Source organism: Parasteatoda tepidariorum, chromosome 8 (assembly GCF_043381705.1).
Source record: "Parasteatoda tepidariorum isolate YZ-2023 chromosome 8, CAS_Ptep_4.0, whole genome shotgun sequence".
In the NCBI taxonomy this organism is placed as follows: Eukaryota; Metazoa; Arthropoda; class Arachnida; order Araneae; family Theridiidae; genus Parasteatoda; species Parasteatoda tepidariorum.
This window is the reverse complement of record NC_092211.1, coordinates 51460112-51482552: the sequence shown is the minus strand read 5'-3', so window position 1 is coordinate 51482552 and position 22441 is coordinate 51460112. Positions and strand designations below refer to the sequence as shown.

Genomic DNA, 22441 nt, shown 5'->3' with positions numbered 1-22441 from the left:
ATTAATTTAAATATTAAGTATAATTTATAGGATATATACTTTCTTTATAATGCCATTACATATTTCTATTAATATAAAAAGTTTCAGAGCTTTTTATTCACTTTACTTTTTTGGGATTTTATGAACTGAAAAATGACAGTTTTCGTGAGAAAGACCCATATATATTATTTAATTACCTGTGTTGAGCATCTGACCCAATTCTGAGTTTACGACTATCAATATTCACTCCGTAGCCTTGCAATATTGAATTCATCCCAGAACACAAGCATTGCCTTCGGGACAAATTAGCCTTCGTGGCGAAATTTCTGATGGAACTAATCCTCATTTGCTTTACAAAGAGTAGAAAACCATGAATATCTCTTACAGTTAACCGAACGACAAGGAATTTCTAAGCCATGGTTGTGTCTACTACTGAGGATATTTTATGTCAGCATTGTGGTCGGTGCGAGCCGAGAGCAGAATTCGTATCTTCCAGCCACCACTGAGATTTGAACCTGAAGCACCCTTTTGAAAGGCGAACGCTCTATCCACTGAGGTAGCGCGACTAGAGAAATAATGACATTGCTTTAAAACATGTCATATTTAGTAATTGTCCTTTTACATTAAAAAATATGTCACGTATTATATTCGCCATTATTTGACTAACTTATAAAGACAAGAGTACAGAAAGTTTTAATGGTAAGAAAAAAACATAAAAATCAGAGGCTTGAAGTCAAATTCGTTGCAACAGTTTTGGAGCTGTAAATGAATACTTAAAACTGTTTTTTCAGTTTAAGCATTCATTTGTAGCTTTTTTGTTAGCTGCAAGTTTAAAGTTCATTGCTATTTTGAGAACAATTCTTTTCAAAATGAATCGAATTCCATCGAAATTTAGTCATTTTAACACTTCTGACTTCCGACCTACCCAAAAAATAACATGTTATAAATTTGTTTAAAATTCTTGTCTTTATTTATTAACATTGAAATGGTATCGAAGAAATGAAGCTGTCTGCACTTGAAATCATAAATTTGTAAACATAGTTTCAATCTTTTTTTAAAGTTTTCTTTTTTTTCCAATTTTTTATTGTTTTATAACAAGAACTTTCAACTAACAACTTCAGAATTGAAAATAATGATAATCATTACTTACATGTCATGTAACTTCTTTTTTCTGTATGTCCCCTTGATACAATCCAAGATAAAATCAACCAGGAACACAAGGCAATGTGATAATAAACCATCATACTTCAAAACAACACCATACCCCTCAGTGAAATCTCATCCAAGATAAGAATGAATTCATTTACATCTTAATGGTTGACATCATTAGTTAATTCTGGAATTAATCCTCGTGTAGATAAAAACAACTCTCACATCCACAAACGATTCTTCCTTTCAAGATGTAATATTGGTGTCTTTCCTAAGTTCACGAAAAGAAAGCGATGGGCCTCTTGAACTTTAGATCTTTCAGCATTGATAGAGACACTATTTAGATTAAAAAAGAAAATGGTTATTAAGAACGGCGATCGCCAAAAAAATCGCCGGCAACTATTTCTCTAACGATATGGGGACAAGTTTATGCGTGGGCTGATGAAATGGAATTTTTTTTTTCCTTCCAACTGACCGGAAGTTATTATTGGCTGTTTTTGACCGAGAGAGGGAAGTAATTATTTAAAAAATAAAAACACGTCATCGATAGTATCTTCTGCTGTAAGTTACTAAGAGCATCGCTTCCCAATTTTTTCAGGCTATAGAACTCTGAATGATCGAACTTCTTTTGGTAGACTCGCGACATTATAAATAAAAGTTAATTAGCAACTGTGAATAAGCTAACCAAATAAATTAGGCTTCTAATTATTTTGAAAATATTGAACATGAAGAATGTGAAAAAAATTAATATCAAGTATTAAGATATTATGAATTTGTACTTGATATATGCATATGCTGAAAACAGGTCCTGATTACCGCAAAGGCTCGAGAAGATAGAGCTTAAAACTCCAATTTTTTTTTTAAAGAAAAAATTAAGGGGGGTCCCAAGATGACTAAAAAATTGTTTTATTTCGAATCACATTTTTTTAAAATCTTTTAAAGGTTTGCAGAAGCGGGAGAATATATGCACTAATTAAGAAACACTGGAGCAGACTTCTACAATAAAAATTAGTTACTGTAGAATCAGAGTAAATTGAAGATATGATAGTTGTTATACAGTATAGAAATTGAACTTACTTTTTAGAAATTTGTAATTCCACTCTTTAAAATACAAGTATTTAACTTATTTACTTACTGAAACTATGCCAGAAACTAGACGAAAATGAATTGCTTTTGCCATATATTTTTCCGCTTTACTTTCACCCATACTCATATTACTAAACTACGCAACGATATGGTACCACCAATTCAGATTAAACCCCATACATTGAACCACATGCAACCATATGTAATATTAAATTTATCATAATAGGGATGGGGTGAGAGTATTAATGCTTTTGAGCCACTTTTGGAAATAATATTTGTAGCATTAGTAAGATTCATTTTAATTTTGCATAGAATTTAAGAAAACTTTTCCCAAACAATAAAAAGGGGAACCCGAAACGAGTCTAAGTTTCCCCTAACTTCAGAGGTTACTCGGGCCCTGGTTGAAAATTAATTAATATAAGCTTAATTATGGTTTTCAAAAAAGAACTGTAATAAACGTTGATAATAATTATCAGAGAAATGTCATTCTTTATTCTTGAATTTAGTTACTTTATTTTGAATTAGTATGCTGGATGAAAAATGAATTTGGAATTTTTTATAAATCCATACTATTTCAAAGTTTATTCAATACATTAAAAAAAATGCCTTTTTTTTAAATTTTATTTACATACATAAGGATTTTTTGCTTTTACATATGTACCTTTTTACATGTATAATTTTATGCAACAAACCGAAATATTAAATTATGGATTGTTGATTGGATGTAAATATAGTCATTACTGACTAAAAAAATATCTCTTGGATTCTTAAAAATTTATTGTATTCTGAGCTGCAATTTTTTTTAATAATTCTCCTTCACTTGTTCATTGTAGATCACATAATAAGCTATATATTTAACAAAGTAAAATCTAACTTTTGCATTCAATTTCCAAAAAACTTTAAATGCAAATGTGTAAAATAGTGTTTTAAAATGGATACATGTAAAAGATGTTTTATCTAAAAAAAATTAAGTTTCAAAATGAAAATTTGTTTAATTTTTTTTTTTCATTATTGTTCTTAAAAAAAAAAACACTTAATTTTGATTATCATTTTCCGAGAACACAAATAATATCGAGAAAAAAAACATAAAATTGTACAAAAATACTTTTCATTTAATTAAAATCGCTTATGAGTTAATCACAAGATGTTAGACAATGTGTTAATATAAAACTTAATTGTCACCATCTTGGTTTAGTTCAGTTTTGATTAAATTTATTTACTGTAAATCTAAATTTTTTTAATTCTAATAAATAATTATTTAATCTTCTTACTCTAAATTCATACAAAACTTTTACAACAAAATAATTATAACTGAAACAATTCAGGCATACAACTGACAAAGATTTCAGATTTTTTTATGTTTTTAATGATATATACATATGTATATTAAAGAAATATATATTTTAAAATAAGTAAAAGTAATAAACTTATTTACTTTGAACCACTTCATATTTAGGTAAATTTTAAGATTGGTTATGTTTGGGCCCCGTGCATAACATGTAGTATGCCCCAAATTAAATTCTCTTACAATTCCACATTCCCCTTTCCCTAACTGGGTGAGAAACTTGCATTTTAGAAAACATTAAAGTTTATATCCATTCAAGATTCGTACAACCATTTGTGATGGATACATAAACGATGCTTATTGCTTGATTAATTTTATTTGAAATAACTTACTTTAGTGACAAAAAAGCTTAAAATGTGCAAAGTGAAAACATATAAGAAAAGTTTACTTTCCCCTTGCAACCTTATAAGGTAAATATATTTAGATGTATTTTTCTTCTTTTATAGTAATAATAAAATGAAAACAAGAATAAATAAAAAATTAATTTAATTATAAAACAACTAAAGCAAATTTATTACACTATTTACATAACATTATCACATATCGGGAGCTTTATTAGGTTTTCTTCGTAATATTCTTTTCTTCATTGCTTGTACCTTTTTGTGATGAACAGCTTCATTTTTCTTTTTCTCTTTATTGTGGGCTCTAGCCCGTAACCACATTGCTTTATTCTGTTTCTTTAGTTTCATTTGGTGAACAGTTTTAAGCATACTCAACACTTTAGAAACCTGTAATAATCACAACAATATAATAGAACTGGCAAAAAAATATATATAAAAATTAGAGTTTCTCAAGTCAGTTTTACTAGCTAAGTTAGTTCTTAATATACTTAAATTAGTTTATTAAGTTAGTTCTACCTTAATTACAAACGTGAATACTATTCGCTATAACCAGACCTGTATAACGTACACGAACGAGCGCACGCCGTTAGGGGAACATTTTTTTAACTATTACTGAAAAAGAAAAAATTATTTATTTTTACTCCTTTTTACTACCAATGAAAACGTTATTTAAAATCACGCATCGCGACTCCTAATTACACAATTTTAGATTCATACTTTCAAAATTTCATAACAAATATTTACGTATTCGTATTCAAGGGATTTCAAAGTCACTATTATGATTCGTGTTCAATTGACTTTATTATGCATAGGAATTTTTATTCAGGTGATTTCAAAATGAAATATCGGGATTTATATTCTAGCGATTTTAAAACGGAACATCAAGATTCATATTCATGTGATTTTATTTTATCTAAATCTGGCTATAACTAGAACGACAATCAGAAGCGAAAAAGTAAATTGCATGTCATCAGTAATTATAGTTTTATAGATAAATCAGGGATGTTATTGTATGTTTCAGAATACACTCAGCATCAATTACCCTTGCAGCCTTCAAAAATAATCAGGGTGAAATTTTTCTACTTTTGGAGCTGTTAGAGAAGAACATTTCCATGCAGCACAAACAACATAACAATGATACTATTTTATAAATTGGATCAGAGAAAATAAGGATAACTGGAACAAGCTTGGAGCCATTTTGAAGACAACTATAGAGGGGTTGATTGGAGTTATTGTAACATCAATAACATCATAGAGGTGAGTGCATTTTGCTCAAATCAATTATTTTTGTGACAAGTAAATAAAACTGAATAATTGGGAAAATTAATGATAAAAAGGGGTTACCCTACCCATGATGCACTTGTCTTTACTGAATCTTAGTGCAAAGCTTTATATTTACATTTTTTTTAAGATTTAAAGCAAGTGTTGAAAGTAAGATGTTGATAATATATCCTATAGATGTCACTTCAGCACTACAATGCATTAATTAGCTCAGACTCCATTCATACATAAACATATATTCTTGTTATTGAGTATTTTCTCTTATAGAGCGTGCTTGTTAATTTGACTTATGCAACACACTCATCTAGCATAGATTAAAGAAATAGAAATTCACACAAATGAAACCTGAGAATAGTGTAGTTTACATCATTGCACATACCTGGGACTATGAAATTCATAAAAGTAAGTGTATTTTGTTCTATAATGGATTCCTTTGATGATTTAAGGTGCAAAGGAAAAATAACTAACTCTATAACATTTTCATTAGTAACAAAAAATTTTTAATTTATTGAATGATGATAATGTTGATATTAAAGAAAAGGTCGAAGAATTAACAGATTGTTAAGAACAATTTCTTAATAAGAATTAAAATTTAAAGGCATTTCGAATCGAATATAAACTACTTAATATGTCACTCAGTAGAGTGGCTCCTATGAGTTTTATTACACCGGTGTGCAAAAATTAAGGAGAAAGTGGCTTTTCAAATGTAAGTTTGAACAGCAAGTGAAAATCGATAAAAATCATACAATAGGATCCTCAAAATCTAATAATACAGAAAAGTAAACAACTTGCGGGGAAAAAAACTGTTATCCAGAACTACAAAGAACTTTAAGATATATAAGCTTAAAACACAATTGTACAAACAACCAAAATGTCAATGTTACACAGGATTAGCAAGGAAAGTCTTTAGTGTGGGATATGATCACCACTGGCTGCTATGCAGGATTGGTATCGTCTGGCCGTGCTGAGGACCAGGTTGTTAAGAAGTTCTTGAGGAATCATTGCCAATTCCTGTTACAGTGCTAATCGCAGCTGCGGAATTGATGCTGGCGGGTGGGGGCATGCTCCCACATGTATTCCATTGGATTTAAACTTGGAGACCTTGCTGGCAATTCCATGCGAAATATCTTCACTCTCCAACAGTTTTGTGACAGCCACTGTACAATGAGGTGTAGCATTGTGTCCATGAAGACGTACTTAGAGCCTACAGCACCCCTAAAAAGTTGCACATGAGGGAGGAGAACCTCGATACAATAACGGGCACCAGTGACTGATTCCCCTTGGTATTGTAGATCAGTAGATGTGTTGTAGATCAGTACGGGTACCAAGCATGATAACGCCTCATACAACTCCTCTTCCAAATAGGTCTCTTTCAATGATGTCAGAGATGTTATTGCGCTTTTTTCGCTCTCTCCAGATGTGTATACATCCAGAATCGCTAGTCAAGCTAAATCTGCCCTCAACAACTTTTATAATAATTATTAAAAAAGCAGAATATTTTATATTTTGCATAGTAATGAGAGAAATATTAGTAATTTCATATATTACTGGTTGATTTTAGATTTTTCATACAATGGCAATAACATACTTGCTTGTAGGTATTTTAAAAAATTTTTTTTTTTTTTTGCCCTAAAAGAAAGTAAAATAAAAAAGATCACTACCTCTCGTTCATGTGGTTCTTTAATAACTGCAACACGTTCAGTTTCAGGATCCTTTGTAGTTTTATGCTTGTGGATGATCTTATCTTTGAAAGGCAAAGCTTTCTGGAGATTTTTAGGTACAACCAGAGGAGCAAATTGTTTGATTTGTCTTTCAATTGGCTAAATTAAAGAAAATCAAACATTAACTTCTAGTTACACATGAGACAAACATTGCACAAAAAGGTGATTAAACAAAACAAAAAGTACCAAATGCAAAGAAATAATGCACAATAGTTTTTAAATTCCATTTATAAAATAGATTTTAAGCAGACAATTTTGTAATGTAGAATTGTTTAGATAAATATAAAAAGATTAACAAATGCTTTGACACTTTGCCGATCCATTGGAGAGATCTCCCCGTTTTGAAAACTATCAACACACAACTCATTGGGGACATCTCCCCATTTCGCAAGATTTATAGCTATTAAAAAAATGTGTAGTGGATAGTTTATATTATGTGTGAAATATTATGTGTAGTGGATAGTGGATAACTCGTTCTATCAGCAAACAGTCAATTTAGGATATTTCAAAAAGAGAAGTTAATCCATTTGTGTTGTAAACAGCACATATCATTTTAACTTCATAGCAAAAAACCTATTGAAGGAAAAATAAAATTGAGATTGAGAAAAAATAATTCAATCGAAACTGCATGATTTGCTTGCATCTCAGATTGTTGTGATCACAAGTTTTGTAATAATTTCAGATATCTAGCGACAAAAATAGTTTTTATTAAGTTTTTTAAAATAATGATTTACAAGAAATTGAATACATAAAAAAAAATAAATAAATAAAAATTTTTAGTCTTAAAAATCTTATTTCCTGGAGGGAATTATGTAAGCAGTTTACCTATTTTATGTTAAGCATTTGATTAAACAATCAAAATGATTTTTCTTATAAATGTTAGGTTTTCACTTAATTTTTTAAACTTATTATTAGATCTGAAAGGTATGACATAGATCGTTTTTTATTCTTTGAAAGAAACGTATCAGCAGTTTCAAAAAATTACCCTTTGGCTGGAACACACAAGATTAAAAACATAGGTAACACTAATATCGCCTGGTTTTATTAAAGTAAATGTTTGACTGATTGAAAATTTAATAAAAAACATCATTTGTTATTTCAAATCAAGAGAATAAAATTTGTTGAAATCTATTAAGATTTATGCCTTTCTTCTTTTGGATTATCTGCGGTTATCATGTCATTTGATTTCCCATATAATTAAAAACTCATTTATATGCAAAACGTCGATGCAAAATAAATTCACATTTAAAAAAAAAAAATAGAATGTGCTTAAATTAGAATGTGTAAATATTTTAAACATGTTAGACGATCTCCAGTTTCTTATTTTTACAATATTGCACAACAATGTGGATGGATTACCACTAACAGAAACAGTTATGATAAATTGTTATTGTTGTTAATTTACGTCACACTAGAGCTGCACAATGGGCTATTGGCGACGGTCTGGGAAACATCCCGGAGGGTGATCCGAAGACATGCCATCACAATTTTGATCCTTTGCCGAAGGGATGACACCCCCGCTTCAGTAGCCTGACGACCTGCGCGCGAAGTCGAGCACTTTACGGTAGCACAGTTTAACGAGGACCAATACCGCACAGCCTCGGTCCCTACGCTGACTGATCCAAGTGGTCACCCACCCGCACACTCACCGTAGCCAGTGATGCTTGACTTCGGTGATCTGCTGGGAACCGTGTCTTAAAGATCAGTCCACTGCGGGACACAGTTATGAAAAAATATATATATATATAATTATTAATTCTTTACTTGTACTATCAGATGTTTAACACCTTATATATTTCAATTATTAATGACCTACAAAATCAATCCAGCTAAAGTACAGCATAATTTAAGATGTAATTGTCTATGGAAGGCATGATAGCCTATCCTCATACATGATATGTGTATGCTTTAAAGTTGCAAAAAAAAGGGGAGGGAGGCTTCTTCTGAAAAAAGCTGGACCCGTTGGTTTTCATTTAAAAAAAAAAAAACTAGCTTTTATTTGAAAATGCTCGTCTTTTTGGGCTTATTTTTTGATATTTTATTCAAAATTAACATGCACATATTTGAATCAATTTCATTAATTACTATCCTGAAAATCCGTTACATTAATTGTACTGAATTTCAAATAAATTAAATAAATAGTCAATTTTAACGATGCAATTACTGCTCTATATTTGATTCAAAATCAGACAGGTTAGCCTCAAATTGTTCTAAACATATTTCAATGATGTTCTCATTTATTCTAACTGTGCTTTACATTGATTCAGATTAATTATTTTTTTTAAATTGTACTAATTCTTTTATTAAACTGTACATGATGTTTGAAAAAATTACTATATTTTGTATAAAAAAAATTGGGCAATTAGTAATTATAGTGAATTTTGTATTAGTCAAATACTCATGCTGTATTAAATAAGTTGATTTCTATGAAGTTTGAAGTTGTTGCTTTGAAAGTGCAAATTAACTGCTCCAAATTGTTTTTAACACACAATCACATCAATATATTTTTATATTTTATAATCATCGTTCAACAACCGACCCAATTGTGGGTTTACGGCTGCAATGTTCATCTCTGTAGCCTGGTAATTTTGAACCCAATCCAGAAGACAAGGGAACTCCTGGATCAAGCATTGAGAGAAATTTGCTTTCATGGAAGACTTTTTGATGGAACTAAACTGCATTAGAGTTACATGAAGAGGAAAACCACAAAAAACTTTCCCAGGTTAGCCTGATGGCCAGGGAACTCAAACCCGGAATTCACATTGACTAGCCATCGTTAGAATTCAAACCTGGTTCACCTCATTTGAAGGCAAACGCTCCATCCCCTGAGTCACCACAGCCCCAATCACATCAATATAGTAATAAATTAACAGTTTTATGCCCCTTTTATATTGTTACAGTTTTTGAAAAATCTTAGATCTGATAAAAAGCCAGATTTGTTTGCCCTGGCTAAAATCCTTCAAACTTGGCAACTATAAATAGTTCTAAATTTATGCAAAACTTTAATGCATATTTCAAAAATGCAGAAAGCCTCTGCTAAATGTAGAAGAGTTGGCAGCTATTAAGTATAACTTACTATATATTTTGAATCTTCAGAAACGGGTGCAGAAAGTCCCTTATCAAAACGTAACTTTCCAAGTGTACGTGCACCTTGCCATTTAGACTTGGCATCAGGAGGTAACAGTAGAGACGTAACAGGTATACAGAATTGTGGCACAGTCACTGTGACCCATGTTCTTAAAAACACAATATCTAAGGAATAACAAGAAAGGTAAACAGACATTTTTTATAATACAATACATGATTTTTTTTATTTTACAGGATTGTCACTCAAATTTGGAAGGAAAAAAATTCCCTGTGATTTCCCTGTAATATTATACACAATATATTAAGAGGAAAGAATTACTGTGCTCTTGCTCTTGTATTTTATTTTATCCGTCGTTGAACAGCCGACCCAATTTTGGGTTTACGACTACTAATGTTCAACTTCGTAGCCTTGTATTTTTTTAACCTATCCTGAAGACAAGGAAACTCCAGGATCAGTACCCCAGTGGTATTGATTTGTAATGGGAACATGGAGGACTTTGCGACTCGACAGATTTAATGTGCATCAGTCACCATTTACTACACAGGGAGTCTTCAGCAGACGGGGATCGATCCCACGACCCCTTGGACAAGGAGCCAGTGCCCTACCAACCAGGCTATCCCAGCCTTTGCTCTTGTATGAGCAATATTGGGTTAACTATACTTGTTTTAATTGCTGGAAGAACTTAAGAGTAAAAAAGGAACAGGTGAACATACTTAAATAATGCTATAGTAAATGAAATAGTTTAGTATAGCTGAAATATTTCCCTTAAATATCCCATAGATTGCTCTTTGAGTGGTCACCATGTAATAAAAAACAAATTCCCTGTATTTTCCCAGTTTGTAAAGAAAAAATCTCCTTTTTCCCTTTTACTTTTGGTGATTTTTAAATTCACTATATTTTTCCTGTTCTCTCTGTGGAGTGCCAAACCTGTTTTAATACAATCATTAAGTTAGTTTGAGAGATATAAAGCTTAAAACTTCTTTTACCTACAATGAAAACTCTTGGGAGCAACCACAGAAAATGTCGCTAATGGAGGTTGGTTGTTCTTAGCGCTTACCTCGATTGTTAACATAGGAACATAATTATTCGCTAACGATTTTAATTTTAGTCAGTGTCATTTTCTTCGTGTGGAAATGGCAATTTTGTTGGCATTATGAAAACCAGATAGATCAATAAAAATGATCCCTACTATGTGCATAAACATATTTATCAATTATAAATTATAAACATATTTTAAATAAATAAGTAATTATGTTTTTTGTCTAAATTTGCATTTAATTTTACATCATAAAACTTAGTTAGCTTCAAACGATGAGAAGAGGTTAGATTGTTAGAGATGTTTTAGTTTTTTCTAAAATAACTTTTTTTTTATAATTTAACTTTCAACTCTAAAAATAAATATTTGATAGCATCCTTTTAGTGCACTCTTACTACAACATGAGGTTACAAATCTCTTTCAGAGATCGTAAAAAAAGAGCCCACTAAATAAGAGCCTTACACAAATATTTTGAATGCATTTCAATCTACTTATTTGTTTTGCTAATTTTTTTTACTTTACTTTTTTTTTTTTTTTTTTTTTTTTTTTTTTTTTTTTTTTTTTTTGCATGTTACCTTTTTTTACCTATTCCACATTTGGTGCAGAGGCTTGCCTGGTTGCAAGAAAAGTTTTATGAGTCTCTCTTAAATGTTTTCTTAAATACAGAATTTATAGAAAAATTACGTGCCTCCCAAAAGTGGTCATAAATAGAGGAGGTCGCTACATAGAAGTGGACATTACGAGAGGTATTCAATTTAGCAGATGAAGATAAATATATAGTTTGAATTTTTTTTAAATTTTAATACTTTAATTTACAAGGCGCACATAAAATAACATGAGGTATTAGAGCACCATAACATTTGAAATAAGTGGTGAAATTTTAAAATTATATTAGCTTGATTGAAAACAAAGAGCTATAAAATACATAAAAAAATAATTTTACGTACCACTTTTCTGTATTTTATCTTCAAAAGTAGCTCTGAACACACCTGGAGGATCCTATTAAAAAAAAATAATAATTATTAAAAGGGCATTAGAACATTTTTTTATTTGAAAACTTACATAATTTATCATAAAATAATATTTAAAAAATGAAAACAACTCTGCTGTACATTTTATCCAAAAATACAAACTGCTAAGTTCTCCTTAGGAATAAAAAAGGGCAGGGCAACTACCTATTGGAAAAGGACACTATAAGTTTTGAAAAAGCATTTATTCAACATCGTAAAAATTTATCAAAATGTGTTACATTATTGACTGAATTTGATCTTCAACAATTTTTAAATTACTCCCTTATACTATTTTATGTGTATATTTAAAAAAAATAATTCTCTCTCATCACCAGAATAAGAGAAAATTTGTAACTAATAAAAATAATTAAAGGCATGCTAATAGATAATCTCCGGGCATACATTTTATGAAAAAAGTAAACTAAAAAATATTATTAATTGATAAAAAAATAACTTAAAAGACCTTTATATAATTTAAACTGAAAATTATGAGAAAATTAACATTAAAAGTTGCATTTCTTTTCTTTTTTCTAAACTTATTTATTTAAAAACTTATTTTTCAAAATTAAAACCATTAAAAATTTATTAATATCTCCTCCCCCCTCTGAAAAAAGAGATATCGATAAAAAGTCAACGACTTGAGACTAATCCTAACAAAGTGTCCTAACAGTAATTAGAATTAAACCTATAATTTTACAGATATAGTGTGTAATTATTATTTAAACAATGAATTATTTTTTTTAAATGGAATATGAATAAAAAAGGCAGTGTTTTTAAGAGATCGGCAATTTATTTTTACAAAAAGGACAAGGAAGAGGGTGTATTTATAGGGATCAAAGGGCAGGCCACCCAACTAGTAACACTTAGGAAAAACACTATGAACTGATTTTAAAAAAAAATTTCATATCTTATTATAGTTCGCATTTTAACATTGAAATAAATTAACAGTTGTGATATAAAATTTCTAAAAAATTATTATTTTTCATTCCTAATATATTCTAAAATACTTAACTCTCACATAATGAAATAACCTTCCTTTGAAACAACAATTTTTAGGTATAAAGACTATTTTTACAAAGAAAATCTTTAAAAACGTTTTATAAATAAAAATTTATGAGACAGAAAAGTTTTTTTTTTCATGTTATATTCAATGCATAAATATGGAAGCTGATTTATAAGTAACATCTTTTAATATTTATTTTTAAATGAAACATTATTCCTCAGTATAACACAAAAAATTTTCAAAAATAAATACAGCTAACAAAAACTTCTTTTTTCATCCACTAAATAAAAAGAAAAAAATAAGGGAAAAACAAAATTTTAGAAAGATAATTATAAACCACAAGGAAAAAAAACTCAAGATATATTTTATTTAAAATAAGTTTTTTAAAAAACTTTGGATTAAAATATATCTTTTAATTAGACAACCTGTTTTTACACCAGAAAATAATATCAATGTAAATAATACAATTGTAAAGATTTGCATTTGCCGAAGACTTTCAAAAATCGGCGAATACTTTTGATATTTGGCTAATTATTTGAAATCTGTAGCGCGGGCCCTGATGACCTAACGACCAACACTCATGATAATGCTGGATTTTTCTTACTAGTCTCATATTTTAAAAACTCTAAAAAGCAGTTTTATTATTAAATTGAGTTTAATTATCTATTATTAAATTTTTATTATTATCTATTTTTATTATTATCTATTATTAAATTTTTATTATTATCTATTTTTATTATTATCTATCATTAATAAGGCAATTTTATTACAAAGAAGCAACCATAATGAAGCTTATGAAAAATAAATATTAACACTTGGAGAATAAGGCATACTAGCTACAATTATTCCATTCATTATATATTATATAATGTGTCCTAAAAACTATTAATTATTAAAACAAATAATCTAGTTTAGATATGAAAAAAATCATAAAAAATATTAAACTATGAAGTTTACTAAAGATTTAACTTACTCTAATGGCTTTTTTGATTTGTCCTCTGATACCACTTACAGTTCTAAGAGCTGCTCCTTCATATTTTCCAACTTCTAAGGAAGAATGGAACATACCCTAAAGTATTAAATTCAAAAAATATATAAATTTCTGTCCTCTTCAAAGATGCATATTAAGTTTCGGTTATAGAAACAAAGCAGGAAAAAAAAAATTTACCTCAATAAAAGCTGTTTTCTTGAACACTTGCAACGGGGTTCCAAGTAATTTTAGCTTTTTAACAATATTTGTAGTTTCATTCACTTCGGTTATGCTACCCACAGCTGCGATTCTAAAATTGAACTAAAATAGGGAAAAAAATTATAATTTAAGGTGATGAGTTTCCTTCCACGCTAATAAGGAAAACATAATATTGGCATAATATAAAAATATGCCAAAGGTGCCATAAAGCACATTTTATTATGTAATTAAATACAATATCAAAGTTACTATATGAAGCACAAGGTTACTATATCAAGCACAACAAAACAATAACAAGGTTGAACATTTGTACAACAGTAAGAGGAGCATTTACAAAAATTGAGAGGAGAATTCCGTCTATTTTGTTGAGTATTTTATAAACTTGAGCAAAAAAAAAAAAAAAAAATTAATTTACTAAGACAACTTCAATAGAGGTTAACTCAATCCAGTGTTTTCATCATAGAAAAAAAATGGGTGAGAATTTCTCACCCTTTCTCAAAAACAGGGTGAGATTTCAGAAAGTTAAGTGAGATTTCTAAAAACTAAAAAAACACAAATAGACTAAATCATTTCTTTTATTATAATACATTTTTAACGTCTTCTATTTTTTAAAGCATTGAATATTCTTGCTGCATCATCATAGAAGACTTTGCCTTTACTAGGTATTTGTCCATCTTACATTAGTGCATAAAAAATTCGAACGTCTTACATGAAAAAACCTTACCTACGGTAAACACGTGGTTGCACAGAAATGTGTCCTGAAAGGGGTTCAGTGGTTCGGTTGTGTTCTTTTGTTCGAAAAGGTTCTGAACAATACTGGTAAATAGGGAAGCTAGATAACGGAGCAAATGTTGAAAATAATGAAAGATCCAGGAAGAAAAGTGAAACGGATTTTGTTCTAAATAGCGTAATTCGAAGCTTCTTCCAAAATGCGAGAAATTCGCGAATTTTGAAATTGATTTATAGAATGCGCGAATTTCTCGCAGTAATAATTTTTTAATGCGAGAAAAGAAAAAAATATCCAAGATTCTCGCGTTCTCGCGCTGTAGTGAAAACACTGCAATCACTCACTCAATAGAGGCTAGAGTACAGCTCTTTTCTGCCTTTCTTTATTTTGGCTTTTTGCCATAATTGGGAGAATAGCGATAGATCAAGGACAAAGACCGATGAAAAGCTAGTGATGTTTTCTTGAAGAACAAAAAACAGTTGTAGTTGTAATTTATTTATGATGCATTAGAGCGAGACAATGGGCCATTGGCAACGGTCTGGGAAGTATCCCTGAGGATGATCAAAAGATGTGCCATCACAATTTTGATGATCTGCAGAAGGGATGGCACCCCTACTTTAGTAACCTGACACCCTGTACACAAAGCTGTGCACCTTATGGTAGAACTGTGTCTTAAAGACAATAACGAAAAACAAAACGTTTTATTACGTTAAAAAAGATTGTTTTCAAATATGTTTCAAAAATTTTATTTTTCTACAATGTGTTAAAGTCTATATATGAATCAACACAAAGATCAATATTTCATAGAAAATCTTTTAAAAAAATCTTTTATAACATTTTTTTTTTAGTATTTAACCAATATCTTAAATTAAAACAATGTACTTACTGATATTTCATGTACAGTTTGTACGCCAAGTATTCCAGACTTTTGTTGTGTTATAGGTCCTACGTAATAAAAGAAAGCACATTAGATATATATAAAAAAAAATTATATAGAAAACAAGCATTTACATTCAAATGTAACTGTAGTAAAAGAAACATACCCCAGAAAGCAGCCATACAATGTAAATGCTTAGGTGTGTATTTCAAATGTCGATTTCTTTTGTTGTGATCAACAATATAATACAATGGAACAGTTTGAAATCTTCTCCAACCAAGAGAAACAATAAGGGGGTCTCTCGTTTTCAAAATCTTTGGATACCACCTATGCTTCTTTATACGAGCCTAAAAATATTGCACTAAGTAATCAAACTCGTAAAAAAAAAAAAGATGAAAATGAATTCAAATAAAGATCGAATCATAAATTCACATATTTAACTAAACAATTATCAAACTATATAGCTAAAATAACAGTCTAAATAAAGCTTTGGTCACTTTTATACTTTGTTTCCACTAGCAACTTTAAGCTTTTTTAAGCAACACTTGAGCTTTTTTAACTCGTTTTAAGCTTTCTTATCTTATTTTTTCTAAGGGAGTGGGAAATATGCTCCTCAGAAACTTTATTAATCTTTAAACCTTAATCAGGAGCTATTTTCAGGATTTGGAGACCTCATTAAATACAAAAAATAATAGTAATTGTAGTGTGCGGACATCTTCGCCAGAGGGCGCTTCGCACACTCACCTCCGAAAAAGTAATTAAAGTGAGAGAGAAGCATTCTCGGGACTGACTTGCGAAGTCAGATAAGATCATGTCACTAATTTACCTTTTCTTTTTATATTATTTTTGTATATGTCAATAATAAACAGTGTTGTCTATATAAGTGATAGTTATTTATGAGAACCAACCACATAATATTCATGAAGGAATATTACATTGGCGCCTCTTTTTTTCATATTTTTATGGAAAATGGCTTTCCTAGCGAAAGGTAGGAAAGAGGATTTGCAGTTTATTGCTGCTGAATTGGGTGTTGAGAACACCCAAGATTTAAAACTTTATGAGTTAAAAACAGCGATTATTCAGAACACTAATTACGAAGAACATTTTGTTAGAGAAATGTTATCTTCAATAATCGATAGACGAAAAGAAGAAAATGAAGAAATGAAACGAAAAGAAAATATGGAGTTAGAATTGCGAAAAGCTACTTTAGAAGCAGAAAAGGCGAAGCTCGATTTGGAATCCCAGTTAGAACGCGAGAAAATAATTTTAGAGAAAACAAAACTTGAGAAAGAATCACTTTTGGAATTAGAGCGTATTAATTTAGAGAAAGTTAAATTAGAGAGTACGCTTAAGAACCCAAATAGTGTAATGATCTCCGAAAATATAAATATAAATTCAGTCGAGAATTTCATACATAGCGTTCGCACTTTAACTCTGCCGATTCCTAAGAGAACAGAAGGGTGGAATTTATTTTTTTCATCCCTAGAGAGAGCTTTTAATACAAAAAAGGTACCCGAAGAATTAAAGGGAGAAATTTTGTTAAATTTAATGGGGGAGAAAGCTGCCAATATTTTGATTTACATTAAGGATGAGGATATAAAGGATTATCAAAAAATAAAAGACACTATTCTTAGAGAATTTGAACCAACGCCGGGAGCATGTTTGCTAAATTTTCAGAGAGCAAAACGTTTACCGAATGAAACCCATGTCCAATTTGCGTCACGTTTGGCTACCGGTTTTGAGCAGTATTGTAAATTGCGAAACGTTTCTGATTTCGAAACATTAAAAGAACTAATAGTTAGTGACAAATTATATCAATCACTCGATCAGGAAACCGCGACGCACATAAACATAAAACAGGAAAGAAATTGGTTTAAGCCTTTGATTTTGGGTAAGGAGTGCGATTTATATTTTACATCAAAAAATAAATCTTTTTACGAAGTGCATTCACCTAACGCTAGATTTATCACAAACGAATATAATTCGCGAGACGAAAGGAAATATATTCCTCCTCAAAAGCGGAGAGAGGAATTGAAATTAAAAGAAAATAAAATAAACAAAAAACTAGAATGCTACATATGCGGAGATAACCATTTAGCAAAACATTGTGGGAATAAATTTTCAAAAGTGAAAGTAAAAGAAAATGCTGTCATTGCAAAAATCTCCTCCGAACATTTTTATCCATCTGTTGACCTTCACCCTTTGAAGTATGTATCAGTGTATGTGGGAGGGGGGAAGAAATTGAAATGTGTAATAGATTCTGGAACTCAAATTTTTGTTTGTAATTCGAATTTGATTCCTGGCGCCGCTGATGAGGAATATGGAAAGATTATTTTGAGTTCGGCGTTCGGTGAGCATGTTGAGGCTAAGTTAATAAAAACAAGGGTCTCATTGAATAGAGATTCGGCATTAAATTATCCCGTAGAATGCATAATTGCACTGACAGATAAATTAAATGTAGATGCGTTGATACCACCGTTTTTGTATGAGAAACTGATTTCGTCAGACTTGGAGAGTTCTTGCGAGGGGGAAAGCAGTGAAAATCGGTGCGTATTGCAAAAAGAATCAGCACACGTGTTATTACAACAAATTAATGAAAAGGATATTTTGTCAGAGGGGGAAGAGAGCGGTTGCTCATTGAGTGGGAGTGAGACGAATATTTTAAATGAAGATTCTAAATTTTTTTCGGATTATTATAAATTAAAAGAAGAGCAAACTAATTGTATTTCATTAGAGAAAGTTCGCGCGGAATTAAAACAAAACAAAGGCAATTTTATTTTAATGGATGGATTAATTTACCATAAGGATAAAATTCTTAATGAATCAGTTATACAGTTAGTTTTACCAAAATGTAGGCAAAATAAAGTTTTAAAATTGGCACACGAATCCGTTTTTGGGGGTCATATGGGGGTTAGGAAAACAAAAGAGCGAATAAAATATAGTTTTTACTGGCCGAATATGAGGAAAGATATAACGGAATTTGTCCAAACTTGTGAAGGGTGCCAACTTAGAAAAACTGAGAAAATTGGCGATAGAGCGCCCATAACTCCTGTGGTTCGTCCCGAACTTCCTTTCGAAATTGTGAATGTGGATGTCATTGGTCCTATAGACCCACCATCTAGCAGAGGACACAAATATGTACTTTGTCTTGTTGATCAAAATACTCGCTGGCCTGAAGCTGTGCCGTTGAAATCGCTATCTGCTAAAACAACTTGCGATGCTTTACTTACAATTTTTACAAGAACTGGTATACCCAACGTTATAGCTAGTGATCAGGGGACTAATTTTAAGTCTGCCCTAACTCAAGAATTTCAGAAGCGTATTGGTTCGAGTCCCAGATTCTCCTGTCCGGGTTATGCTGCTGCGAATGGACTAGTGGAAAGGTGGAACCGAGTACTAAAAGATATGTTGCATCACGTAATACGTGAAGATCCAAGAGGTTGGGACCTGCAACTCCCGTTTCTGCTATTCTCGTACCGAGAGGTTCCAAACACCACTACTGGGGTATCTCCTTTCAAGCTACTCTATGGTAGAGAGGCCCGAGGTCCATTGTCTATCTTGAAATCATCTTGGTCTGGTGAAATTAGAATCCCTACCACTTTGTCTCAGTCAGCTGTTGACTATCTTCAAGAACTGAAAGTCAGACTGGAAAAGGCTGCTGAAAGTGCCTCATTGATGGCTGCTGACAAACAGAAAGCATACAGTGACTATTTTAATAAAAGATCTTCAGTACGAAATTTTAGTGTCGGTGAACATGTAGTACTTTTAATCCCTGATTCTGCCGATAAAATATATGCCCGATGGACTGGTCCAGGTGAAATTGTCAAGCACTGTTCCCCACATTCTTACATGGTAAAATTACCAGATGGGAGAGTGAAACAAGTGCATGTAAACAAGATAAGGAGATTTCATGCTAGAGTTAATTCAATTGGTGTGATATTTGAAAATGAGGACGAATTTGGTGAAATTATTACAGTACCTGAAACGAACATTGGAAAAGTTATGTTTGATTCACAATTGGACTTAGAACATTTGAGTGATGATCAGAAAAGAAAATTAATTTCTTTGCTGAGTAAACATCAAGAACTTATGACTGGAAAATTAAAGAAAGCAAATGTTAAAGAGCATAAGATTCGACTCATACCTAACAGTGAGAGGAAGAGGCCTTATATATACCGTATTCCGGATGCTTTGAAAGGAAAAGTAGATGAACAGATAGAAGAGCTTTTAGATGCTGGTTTAATAGAAGAGAGTTCAGCTGAAATTGCTTATCCAGTGGTGTGCGTTAGTAAAAAAGATGGAGGGATGCGGATGTGCATCGACTATCGAGCGTTGAATGCTGTGACTATAACGGACGATTTTCCTATGGAAGATACTACTGAGTTAATACATACTATAGGGAAAGCTAATGTAATCTCAAACCTAGATCTGCTAAAAGGTTACTATGCTATTCCCATGGAGGAAGCAAGTTACGATTTAACTTCCTTTAAAACTCACAATTCTCAGTACAGATTTCGAGTTATGCCGTTTGGACTCCGGAATGCTGCAGCAACGTTTCAGAGAGTGATGAACAAGGCCCTAGCACCATTTAAAAGGTTTTCACGAGCATATATAGACGATATTGGTATATTTTCTAATAGTTTTGAGGAACATCTGGTACATCTGGAGTTGATTCTGAAAAGATTAGAAGAACTCAATTTCACTGTTAACCTGAATAAATGTTCTTTTGCTAAACCAAGTATCAAGTTTTTGGGACATATCATCGGTTCGGGTGAACTCCAGCCCGATCCAGAAAAAGTTCGAGTCATTCAACAACTTCCAAGACCAAATACTAAGAAAGAATTGAGAAGTGTACTTGGATTATGTGGTTTTTACCGAGATTATATTCCGAAATATGCTGAATTAGTGTATCCTCTAACAGAATTGACAAAAAAGCGAGTGCCGGAAGAAATTCCCTGGAGTGAGGTGCATGACTCTGTGTTCTCACGTCTCAAACGAGCCCTTGTAGAAGCCCCATCACTTTACACACCAGTGCCCGGTAATCCTTACATTATTTACTCAGATGCATCACAGATTGGAATAGGAGCCTGTCTTTCTCAGCGAATAGGAGATAAAACTTTCCCAGTGTCTTACGCTAGTCATAAATTGACCAAAACACAACAAGCCTGGTCAACTATAGAACGAGAAGCTTACGCTATTGTGTGGTCATTAAAGAAATTTGAGTCGTTGATATTTGGCTCTGAAATAGAATTTTACACTGACCACAACCCCTTACCGTATTTAACGAAGTGTGCTCCTCAGTCATCTCGGTTACAGCGATGGGTGTTCGCTCTTCAAAAGTATAATATAATTTTGAAACATTGCCCTGGTTCCAAAATGCCGCATGCGGATGCATTATCTCGTCTGTTTCCAAATACTCTGACTTAAATATTGACTGTTCACATTTTGATAATTTAAAGTTTTTTTTTTTTGATTTATATATTATTTTGATTTTATAAGCAAGTTATAAATTTTAATAGTTTAATGCTACGTTATGTTAAAAAATTGAGTGCATTACCTGATTATTGAAAATGTTTTATTATTTGAATTTAAATACATTATTTGCATTATTTGAAATATTCATTAATATTAGTGATGAATATTAATTGTCATTTTAGTTTAAATATTTACGATATGGTTGTTTACTATCAATTTATATGTTTTGTCAGATTAAGTATCAAGGGAGATACTTCAATCTTGCGTGGGGGGTGTAGTGTGCGGACATCTTCACCAGAGGGCGCTTCGCACACTCACCTCCGAAAAAGTAATTAATTAAAGTGAGAGAGAAGCATTCTCGGGACTGACTTGCGAAGTCAGATAAGATCATGTCACTAATTTACCTTTTCTTTTTATATTATTTTTGTATATGTTAATAATAAATAGTGTTGTCTATATTAGTGATAGTTATTTATGAGAACCAACCACATAATATTCATGAAGGAATATTACAGTAATAATAATAATAAATAATAATAATGAAGGGTTTTGTTTGCATGATGAAGGTTTTGTGGAGTGCTCCTACAATGCAACCGGTTAAGATGTTGCATACACTGCTGCTTGCAGAGCCAGGTGATCGATCCAGGTGACTGACCAAACAACCAATGTGTATGTGCAGCTAAAGTGTACGTTCAATCTGCTGTGAAAATCCTCTCATTAATTGTGGAAGTTTGGAGAGAGGGAAGTTTGTAGTTTGGATTACATAAAAATACATTGTATATCAAAACCTAGTTATCATCTCAAAGGGAGAAGGAAAATTGGTTCACCTTATCAGTCATTAAATTATGATATGCAAATTTGAGCAATCACTTTTTGATGAATTTATTTTCTGACGATTTTATTGTAAATCAACATCATTTACTAATTGGTTTTTCAGACATTTATTTATGCTCTAATTTTTTAATATGATGTTATAGACTTACGAATTTCAAATTTCAGTTAACACTTTGTAATGCATTTATTCCCAATGATTCCATCATAAATCCACATGGTTTTATGATCGCCTTTTCAGACCACTCAACTTAATCTCTGTTCTCCAAATCCTGATATTTTGAACATGTTACTACTATTACA

General features: G+C 31.2%; 2 protein-coding genes across 5 annotated transcripts in view; both read right to left on the bottom strand.

Annotated features, from left to right (window-relative positions):
- The window catches only part of LOC107456991 (low-density lipoprotein receptor-related protein 12-like), a 62198-nt gene extending 60826 nt beyond the window's left edge, over positions 1-1372 (bottom strand). Inside the window, exon 1 of the mRNA XM_043047851.2 lies at positions 1130-1372. Coding sequence (XP_042903785.2) covers positions 1130-1223 — 94 coding nt within the window. The 5' untranslated portion in view covers positions 1224-1372. The remainder of the gene's footprint in view (positions 1-1129) is intronic.
- A 2656-nt stretch (positions 1373-4028) lies between these two features.
- The window catches only part of LOC107456994 (ribosome biogenesis protein BMS1 homolog), a 42282-nt gene continuing 23869 nt past the window's right edge, over positions 4029-22441 (bottom strand). For all 4 annotated transcript variants that reach the window (XM_043047853.2, XM_043047854.2, XM_043047855.2 and 1 more), the window contains exons 19-26: positions 15999-16179; positions 15842-15900; positions 14208-14330; positions 14013-14108; positions 11974-12025; positions 9979-10154; positions 6843-7001; positions 4029-4287 (exon numbers count right to left, since the gene is read on the bottom strand). In XM_043047853.2, the coding sequence (XP_042903787.1) occupies positions 4096-4287; positions 6843-7001; positions 9979-10154; positions 11974-12025; positions 14013-14108; positions 14208-14330; positions 15842-15900; positions 15999-16179 (1038 nt within the window). In that variant the 3' untranslated portion in view covers positions 4029-4095. The remainder of the gene's footprint in view (positions 4288-6842; positions 7002-9978; positions 10155-11973; positions 12026-14012; positions 14109-14207; positions 14331-15841; positions 15901-15998; positions 16180-22441) is intronic.